General features: G+C 44.3%; 1 protein-coding gene across 1 annotated transcript; it reads left to right on the top strand.

Moving 5' to 3' along the window:
* Positions 1-365: 365 nt before the first annotated feature.
* On the top strand, positions 366-3,261 carry LOC114774262 (BOLA class I histocompatibility antigen, alpha chain BL3-7-like). Its single transcript, XM_028966203.1, has 4 exons — positions 366-408; positions 998-1,243; positions 2,853-3,125; positions 3,251-3,261. Exons 1-4 carry the CDS (start codon positions 366-368, stop codon positions 3,259-3,261), a joined length of 573 nt encoding a protein of 190 aa, XP_028822036.1.
* Positions 3,262-10,357: the final 7,096 nt, after the last annotated feature.

Genomic DNA, 10,357 nt, shown 5'->3' on the forward strand with positions numbered 1-10,357 from the left:
TGTCATGCTACATCGGTGAGGTGTGAAGCTAAGGACGCTAAAAAATAATATATATTTTTTATATTTTAAAACTTATTCAGCATTAAATTCCTCTCTAACCTACTATGTGTACATCCTGTCATCAGAGCAGCTCCCACTGCTCTGTATTTGAGTGGAAATTCACAACCTGACTGCTGTGGGAATAAATCTGTCACGACTGAGGCGGACGGACGGAAGACGAAAAACCAAGCGCAGAGTCCCCCAGTTCAGGGACGGTGCTGAGTCTGTGGATGTGACAGAGGGACGCTTGTCCCTTTTCAGTCTTCAGGTCCATGGTCACTGTGAGACATCTCGCAAAATAAAAAAAAAAAAACATAAAACCCCAGATGAGGGGAAACGCCTCGGTTTACGTTTTGGAGGACGACTCTGGTGACTTCCGCAACCGGCGGGTTTAAATAAGGGACCAAGCCGCTCCTGACGACTCGTTTCACCGGGAGGATCACGGTTCGAGCTGAAGGGCCCTATGAAGAGAACGTGATAAGGAACCCACAAACCAGTAGTGAGGAAATGGTGCACAATAAGGAATTAGGACTTACCGGGGCGTTGGTGTTGGGGGGGCTCAGAAGTGACAAAATCAGTTGGTCTCCCACCATGTGAAAGTGAAGTGATTGTCATTGTGAAACACTGCAGCACAGCACATGGTGACACAATGAAATGTGTCCTCTACTTTTAACCATCACCCTTGGTGAGCAGTGGGCAGCCATGACAGGCGCAGTGTGTGGGGACGGTACTTTACTCAGTGGCACCTTGGTGGATCGGGATTCGAACCGGCAACCTTCTTATTACAGGCCAGTTTCCTTACCAGCTAGGTCACCACCATGTGCACTGTCATCAGCACAGCACAAAATTCACCATCCGCCCTGATTTGTTCTTACAACTCGATGATTTTATTACAGTTTAATTTGCTGCTTTACTAAATGTCCTGTTTCTTCTCCAACAGTGATTCATTCCTGGACAGGATTACACACAACAGCTACAGGAATAAAGGATCTTCCTGAATTTGTTGGTGTAAATGTCTTTGATGATGAAGTGACTGGATACTTCGACAGTAGGAACAACCAGTTTGAGATCCGGCAGGACTGGGTGAAGGAGCTGGGAGAGAAGTATGTGGAGGATCAGACAAAGAGCTTCAGAGATTTTACATGTAAATTCAAGGAGATCCTGAAAATGATCATGACTGAATTTAATCAGACTGGAGATCAAGGTAAGATCAACAAGCACCTTCATCCTCTTCAAATCATCACCCTTGGTGAACAGTGAGCAGCCATGACAGGCGCCCGGGGAGGAGTGTGTGGGGACGGTACTTTGCTCAGTGGCACCTTTGAATACGCAGCCTTCCCGTTACGGGTCCACTTCCTTACTCGCTAGGCCACCACTGCCCCAACAGTTCATGTAAACTCCCCACATCTTCACGTTATTTATAATAAAGTAGTGTGGAAGGAAAATTTAGTAGACCCAGACACTCCACATGTTTCACCTTTGGTCATGGAACAGTCAGAAGAAAACAACTGTGTATCTTAGGTCTGACCTTGTTGGTGCAAAAGCTTGACGCAAAAGCTGGACATAATCTGATAAAGGAAAGGTTCTGTGACGCTGATGGGCGCCACTGTCCAAAGTTGTGCGAGTTTGTCATTACCAGATGGATAAATGCTTGTGAACTGTAATCAAGCCTGGGGGAAGTTCTCTTGTGGGTCCCCCCGTGCGCGGTAAAATAAACTTGGATAATCAGTTCAGTTGACTTCCTTTATTGAAGCTCCCCAGACGGCAGAATTTCCACCACAGTAGTTATAAATAATTTACACAGTAAAGTTATATTCACATTTATATAATCATAAACATAAACCTAAATCTTAAGTTATTTATGTAACGTAAATAAACCAGTTCTTTACAGTAAATACATGAACAGAAAGTGACAAAATTACCAACCAAAAAACAAACAGGAAAACAAATGATGATCTTAGAGCTTTTTCTGATTAAAATTCTCTGTCTGAATGTGAACTGATTGACGAAGGAAAAGTGTTTACTTCATTAATAATTATTTATGTTTATATGGCATTCCTCTCTTAGATTATTTAAATATACTATGTGTGCAGTATTTCAGTGTTTGCATATGACCTCATGTTCAGTCGTGAGCAGCAGCTGTGTAAACCACAACTAGTCCTGTTATCTCTGTGTGTGTAAACCACAACTAGTCCTGTTATCTCTGTGTGTGTAAACAACGACTAGTCCTGTTATCTCTGTGTGTGTAAACCACAACTAGTCCTGTTATCTCTGTGTGTGTAAACAACGACTAGTCCTGTTATCTCTGTGTGTAAACCACGACTAGTCCTGTTATCTCTGTGTGTGTAAACCACAACTAGTCCTGTTATCTCTGTGTGTGTAAACAACGACTAGTCCTGTTATCTCTGTGTGTAAACCACGACTAGTCCTGTTATCTCTGTGTGTAAACCACGACTAGTCCTGTTATCTCTGTGTGTGTAAACCACAACTAGTTCTGTTAAGTCCACCTGTCTGGGACACCCCCCTCTCATCTCTTATCTGAGATGAAACAGGTTGTGTTTTGGTGAAGCTCCATGTCTTATTTGGAGTTGGTCTCCAGGGCTCCACACCCTTTTTCCCACAATAAAAAGTGAACAGAGAGCAGAATTGTTTCAGAAGATCCTGCATCTTCTCAGATCCTGTGATCTTCTCAAGAAACTTCTCCCACAATCCGCACCTTCGTTTCTTGTGTGCAGAAAATTTCCTTTACTTTGTCATTGTGAAGCACATCAAGCACAGTGCACACAACAAAATGTGTTCTCTCTCTTTCTCAGGAGTTCATACTTTACAGCTGATGTACGGCTGTCAGTTGGATGATGAATATGGAGCTACAGATGGATACAGTCAGTTTGGTTACGATGGAGAAGATTTTATAAAACTGGATTTGAAAAACACTGATTGGGTTGCTGCAAGACCAGAGGCAGAAATCATCAAGCAGAAATGGGATGGAGGTGAAGCTAAATACTGGAAGAACTACCTGGAGCATGATTGTGTTGAGTGGATAAAGAAGTATGTGATGAACGGGAAGATCAGTCTGGAGAGAAAAGGTACAGCAGCACACAGAACAACACAGAGAAACACACAGCAGGACTGATATAACGCTGAGGTGCTCCTGGTTTGGTTATTTGAGGTGGTTTTGGAGCTGAATCACTCTCAGATGCTTCGTAATTAGTGTCGGGGTAATTGGGGTCTTTAACAGCAGGGACGTGACCGCACACCCCTGTCAAGCTTTACATGTGTGTGATGCTGCGTGACGTCTCTTTTTGTTTTAATGCGTTTTCAGACCATCTTTCTGTTCTCATTATTAAAACCGCTTTATTTTCAACATATTGCACTTGTGTTTTGTCCCCTTTTCGATGTGGTACAACAACTGCTATGTTCCATCAGTAGGAATTAATTTTACAAGTCATGACTATAAACACTGTAACATAAAGAGGGGGAAGCCACACACTCCACACAGTCCAGTATAAAACTGATGTTTACTTTTCCTGCATGTAATAATGTTCCAGGCATCATTGCTGCAGGTAATAATGTTCCAGGCATCGTTGCTGGGTTGGTTGTTGCTGCTCTCGTTCTCATCGCTGTGGTTGTTGGTGTTGTGATGGTTGTGAAGAGAAGATCAGGTGAGAGACGCAGCAAACAACATCAGTAACTTCTACACCAGACATGGTGTCATGTGGGGAAACTACTAATCAGTAAAATACTAAAATACTTTCTCTTCTCTTTTATACAGGTTACAAGAAGGTCAGAAGTGAGTATTACACTCATCTCAGAAATTACTTAATATTAAGACTTTATTTTAACTTGTACTTAAACATAATTGTCACTGTGTGAATTTGGTGACGCACTTGCAGACATTCTTGGAGTGGCAGAACAAGTCATCGTACCGGGAGAGGACACTGGACGAGCTTTGGACATTCTTCAGAGTTGTTTGGTCTGTGACAGGGAGGCAGGAGGTGAGTGGGAACAGGAGTGGAGCGGCGGGGATGGAGCTCTGGCTCCGTGGGGAGCAGCGGGGAAGGAGGTGAGGGGTTGAGGCTGGGTGGACCGGGGCAGAGGAGAACAGGAAGACGGCGGATTTGAGGACGGTTCGTGAGCGTGAGCTGGACAGGAGGACGTCTTGGGTGGCAGGAAGGTGGTAGCATGAAGTATCGTCTTAGCAAAGGGGGCAAACTGAAGGTCAGGGACGGGCGAAGGTCTCGGTCACGAGGTTCAGTCAGTCAGGCGGTCGTCGTATCAAGAGCGGCAGCAAAACTCAAAGTTGAGGACAGACAAAGGTCGTGGTTATAAGGAACGGTTTTGTCAGGTGTAGGAAAAGCATTCTAGCTTCTCTGGGGAATAAATTCAAACAAGAGGGTCTCCTCTGGGTCTCCTGGCTTTTATACTGGGCGCTGCCCGCTCTCACTTCCGCTCTCTGGTGGGCTGGAGGTGTGTTGGCCGTGACAATAACTTGTGTGTAACTTAAGTTAATGTCTAAATTTGTATAGTTGTGCTTTAATCTAAATATTTTCTGTTCATCTAGGGTCTACTGCAGATTCTGCTATGATCTGCTCTGATACGCGGTCTAATAGCTTAGCAGCATCTGATGTGTCTCTGGTCAAATAGTAAGTTATTTAAACTTATTTACTGGTGTCCAGATTCTGTCTTTAACACAGATGTTCTATTTTCCACAGGAAATACTGATCCAGTTCAACACTGCAGTTCACTCTGTGCTCCTCCATCACAGTCTGGTTTGGTGGCTGAAACAAATGTTCTCACAGTGAAATGTTCTCTTTTTTCCCCTCTTCTCTTTGCCAGTAAAGTAAGATGGAAAAAGTTGTCATTAACATTTTTAACTTTAACTTAAAATCCTGGGTTTCAAAATGTAAACAGTTTATCAGCGGTGTTTCATTGTAATAATCACGATAAAAGTACGAAATGGACAGAAGTGGACGTCATCGGGTTTGATGTATGTTATTCACCACTGGGACAGAATGTTGTGTGTACATGCAGAATACTTACTGTACTTACTGTCTTCTGACCTGGTGAAAAAAATAAATTATTAAAATGAAAAAGAATCTTCTACTCGCATGATCAACACTATCAGCAGCAAAGGCAGTGAAGATGACAAGTAAACCTGTGTTGATGAAATCTTCAGGCTGTATAATCCCATCCTGGACCCACAACTCCTCTTGCAGGTGGGACGTGTGAAAGTGGCGGTGATGTTACTGGGAGACATTTTTCCTCCTCGCCTGTTGTCTCCTGGCCGTCCTTGTATCCCCTCTGAGCGCAGCTGCTGCCAGATGTTCTGGTTGACAGCAATGTGCTCCAGGTTCCCCAGCTCGATGTTGCACCTCTTTAGTGATATTTTCAGTAGGTCTGTATTGCGCTTCTTTTGACCTCCAGCTGAGATTATAATATTTCCATCGCAGTTGATGTCTGATAATCGTTGCCTCGATACTCATACAGCCGTCTTGCTCGGAATCTCTGTATGAGTAAACATGGCTGACATACTTGGTCACAGAGCCGTGGTGAAACAGGCCTCTAAAAGTACGCATGCTTCTGTCTGCAGGTCTGTGAGTTTGTAGCTGGTTCTGTGCTGCATGACTTGTGAGAGATTCTGTACTTCTGTGTATGAACTAGTGTTGGGCCGTTATTGGCGTTAACGTGCTGCGTTAACGTGACTCTTATCGGGCGGTAAAAAAATATCGCTGTTAATCTATTCACAAAGTTGGGTTGGGAGCTGGGTCTATACTACGCAAGCTATGATGACTTCCACCTTGATATTTTAGCACGGATGTATACCTAGCCGAATTGCACTGTAGGGGGCGAGAACGAGTCTTCGAACTGTGAAATGACCACATCAAACGTGACGTGGTAACATGGATGCAGCTATGAAGCCGCCGGGTTTGCTTCAGGGAAAATTTGTTTTTAAGAAGCTTCCCAATGGAAACCTTGACAAGACTAAGGTTGTTTGCACCTTGTGCAAAGCGGAATTAGTTTACTGTAGGAGTTCTTCCAGTCTCAAGTACCACCTAAACGCAAAGCATCCGTTAGCTAATGCGGAGGATGCCGGGCCAAGTACTGATGTAGTGCAGGGGAAGAGTCGTCGTCAAACTATGTTTGAGTGCAACCGAGGCAAGTACATCTTATTGAACATAATTTATTTTCATCACCAATTAACATAGTAGAACAGCTTTCTCAAGCAGTTTGTGATGCATTTTGGAAACAGGAGATGAGCCCCTGGTCTAATGCGCCACCTGGCTTCAGCAGAATTCAAATGGGCCATTTTAATCTAGATTAATTCCAAGATTACAGTGAGATTAATCTAGATTAAAAAATGAACACTTTTGTGTCTGGGTTTGAACATGTTATTAATTATTAACCAGACTCTGAATCCAGAACCTTCCCAGCCACAGTGAGTAGTGATGCGCCCCTGTAATTTACAGGTGGCCTTGTCACCCTTAGATGGTGACCATGCTGGCCACTCTCTCCACTGCTGTGGGATGTTCTCATCTGCCCAGGCCTTGCTGATGTATTGGTGAAGGTATGTATTTGAAGGTATGAAGTCGTGTCGGGGGGGCTTGTTACAGCTGACGCTGCATCTCGGAATGTTGGAGGCTGAGTCAGGCTGGTGATTCGTGGATATTCAGGCAGGTCACTCAGAATGGTGCGGTCTACATAAGCATCCATCTTGGGAGGTCTTTTGTTCTGGTCTTTCAGGTTTTTATGATCGTCTAATGTTTTCAGGGGAGTGGTGCTCTGGGTCTTTTTCTCCGTTATCGCTCCTTTGCTCAGGAGGGAGAATATTTCTGCTGCAAGTGAGGAAACAGCCCGCGGGGGGTCATGGCGCGAATCGCAGCCTGTAGCCTTTCCACACAGCGGCCAAACTGCGCATGCGCGCCAGCTCTCCGTGCAGCCACACAGGCCGTGCATGAGCGCCATCTTGTGGAGGTGAAGAGATATGACGCTCTTTTAATCATTTTCTCTTTTGACTGGATGCCCTAGTGCAATTTTTAATGAACCCTGAGAAAATTGAGGGGAAAGTGAACGGGGACGAACAATGTTTATCCGCTTCACTCTCAAGCTTGTCTGGGGTACCAGCTGAGGGGAGGGAGTATGAGGGATCATGGGGTGAACGGGGAACATAAGTGGGGGTGTGGTGCCGGTTTACCAGGCAAACAGAAATTCTTCCGGAGGTCGCGCCTCTGTCGCATTGTCCCCACTGCTGGGACAAACAGGTTCTTCTGGTACATGGAGGCGCTGCATTTTACCTGGAAGTGATGGTCCTGTTGAGGAGGATGCAGCTCTCCGGGGGGGCTCGCCTGGAGAGGAGTTCGCCATTACAAACTTGAAATGATCAGGGACACTCGCCACAACACGTTATGTTACGTCTTAATCTGTCCTTTTTTTTCTAACCTCCTCACCTTGACGTGTTAGATGGTGGGTTGCTTGGTTGAGAACGTTGTCCTCCTCAAGCTAAAAGAAAGCTTCAGTACTTTAAGGAAAGTGACTGCGGTCCTGCGTTCTGCTGCCAGGTTCTTGGCGGCTGCCTGTGAACAGTGAGCAGGGAGCAGCCACAGTCTCAGCGCTGAGGACAAGTCGCACTTTCTTCGCAGGGAGTGCGAGAAGGCTGTTCTAGGACCTGTGTGTGTTACATGCTCTCCCCGTGTTGGTGTGGGTTTCCGCCAGGTTCTCCGGTAACACATGTAACTATTTACGTACCGAATTTTGCACAATAATATCTTTCTATTGTCATCTACCGATGATGTTTAGAGTCACATTGGTCCTTCTAGTTCCACCTGCATGAACAGCCACACAGGTGACCTCTCCAGAGGTCCAGCGTCACCAAACTCAGAGTCGGGTGCTCTGGCTAAAGGTTCCATCAGATGCGTGATGATGACCTGTCACACTGCCCTGGCCCAGGGACAAGGATCTACTTCCCAGTGAGAGAGAAGAAGCCTCACACTGCACAGACACAGACTGGCCGGGCACAACAAGAGGGAGCGGGTTGGGGACAAGATGTGGACAAAAGAAAAAATAAGTATATCTGGCATAAATGTAATAACTGTATAGTGTACTGTACAAGTCTTCTTCAGGTGAATTTAATTTTGTTTTTTGGATCGCTTACAGACTAACATTAAAAGTAGTAAACTATTAGCAAAACTTACACTCAAAAAGTAAAACATCAACCCATATTTGCACAACTATAAGCACATTGTCAACCTCACACTTGTTGCAAAAGGAGGAGGAGGACAAGAAGGAGGAGGAGGAAGGGGAGAATCTACAGAGGAAGAGGAAGAGATGAAGGCCATGCTGGAGGTAGAAGAAGAGGATGAGGAAGACGAAGACAAGAAGGTGCTCAAAGAGAACCGAATCTGACAAATGAGATCTGTGCAACACTGGTTGACCACGTTGTCAACCACGGCCTGGTGCTGTGGGACTGTGAGTACAACCTTGTCCTGTGAAATTACTGTACTATTGTTTACTGCTTTTTCCTACATAGGATTGCGGGTCAGGAACGACACGGGGGGGAAATTCCTCCTATGTTCACAGAACAGCAAGAGAGGGAAAAAGTGAACATGGCTTTGGCAATGATGCAATAACACTCGAACAGCTCCAAGCTAACATTGTCAATAACCATGCCAGTTCCAACGATATCCATCATGTCTCAATATCAACACTGCCGCGCATCCTAAAAAAACATATTCAAATGAAGAAAATGTATCACCTTTTGAGCGTAATTCCGAAAGGGTGAAAGGACTGCGGCATGATTATGCAGAGGTCTGTATTCACTTTAGCAGTGTGATCTTGCATACTTTTACTGTACTGTAATGTGTGTACTACATCTACACTGAGCTACACTGTTTTGCCGGACACTGTTCCTCGGTGTCAGTACTGGTTTGAAAACACGGGCCCTGTTTTGAAAATCGTGCTTAAGCAATCCAAAAAAACACAATCTTCATGATGGCACAGCATTGGATTTAAAATGGAACAAATACAACATGTTTTGCTTCTTGAGTGTAAGGTTTTGCTAATAGTGAACAACGTGCTAGTGTACACGTAATAGTGTACTTTTAATTTTAGTGTGTAAACAATCCAAAAAAACAGAAAGTCATTTGATCATCTTAAAATGTACAGTAGCCAATAACAATGACAATGAGAAATTAATTATGGAATTATTGAATATATATATATATATATATATATATATATATACACACACACACACACACACACACACACACACACACACACCCTCCAGACTGACCCCTTCTATAAAACACATTTCACAAACGTTTCCTCCATGTTCCCCAATGTCTAAACACATCCACACCTTCTCATTTCAAAACTCAAACTTTCACACCAGCTCGAAGCTTTCAAAAATGTGAACACTATACATTTATCATTACGCACTACAGCAAAACAATTAAAAACATTGCTCAGTTTGTGAGAAGGTTCTTTGTTTCATAACTGCCAATGCATATTTTTAGAAACGTTACAGTAACGGATCTTCTTAGATCACTGGATTAGGCCTTTAGATTAGTGACTTTCATATGAAGAGTATAAATCTATATAAAAATTCTGCATGTACACCACTGTAACACAACTCAATGCAAAAACAGAATCTATTGCACACAACAGTATTCTTGAAAACATGATCAGGGTGTGAAGTTCAGGGTTCAGGAAAGGGGAGGAGGGGGCAGACAGACATTTACAGACGTATCTGTAACGTATCTCAACAATCTGTTACACTGTTTTGATTAAAAAAGATCTTCTCCATGAAACTTTTCCTCCTAAAATATGTAGGCAAAAACGCATGATGTCAAAATTCCAACCTCTTATTTGACATTTGAACGTCGTATTTTCGTTTGATATGAGAAAGGTTTTGTTTCCAAAACAATTTGCCACAAATCTGATTCCATATTTTTCTGCCGTTTGCAGTGTCAGGTGAGCGCGGTTTGAGCACAGACCATTTTAGCAAATCACAGCGTCCACACAGGAGAACCAGGAACCAGAACTTAACTCTTGTAATTAAAAGCGACATGTGACTTAGTAAAATGCATCGTGATGCATCGATATCGAGGCATTAATAATCGTAATCGCCAGGTGACCCTCCGCCCCGCCAGGTATCCCTCCGCCACGTCAGGTGACGCTCCGCCCCGCCAGGTATCCCTCCGCCACGTCAGGTATCCCTCCGCCCCGCCAGGTATCCCTCCGCCACGTCAGGTAACGCTCCACCACGCCAGGTAACGCTCCACCACGCCAGGTAACGCTCCACCACGCCAGGTGACCCTCC

Source organism: Denticeps clupeoides, unplaced genomic scaffold (genome assembly GCF_900700375.1).
Source record: "Denticeps clupeoides unplaced genomic scaffold, fDenClu1.1, whole genome shotgun sequence".
NCBI lineage: Eukaryota > Metazoa > Chordata > Actinopteri > Clupeiformes > Denticipitidae > Denticeps > Denticeps clupeoides.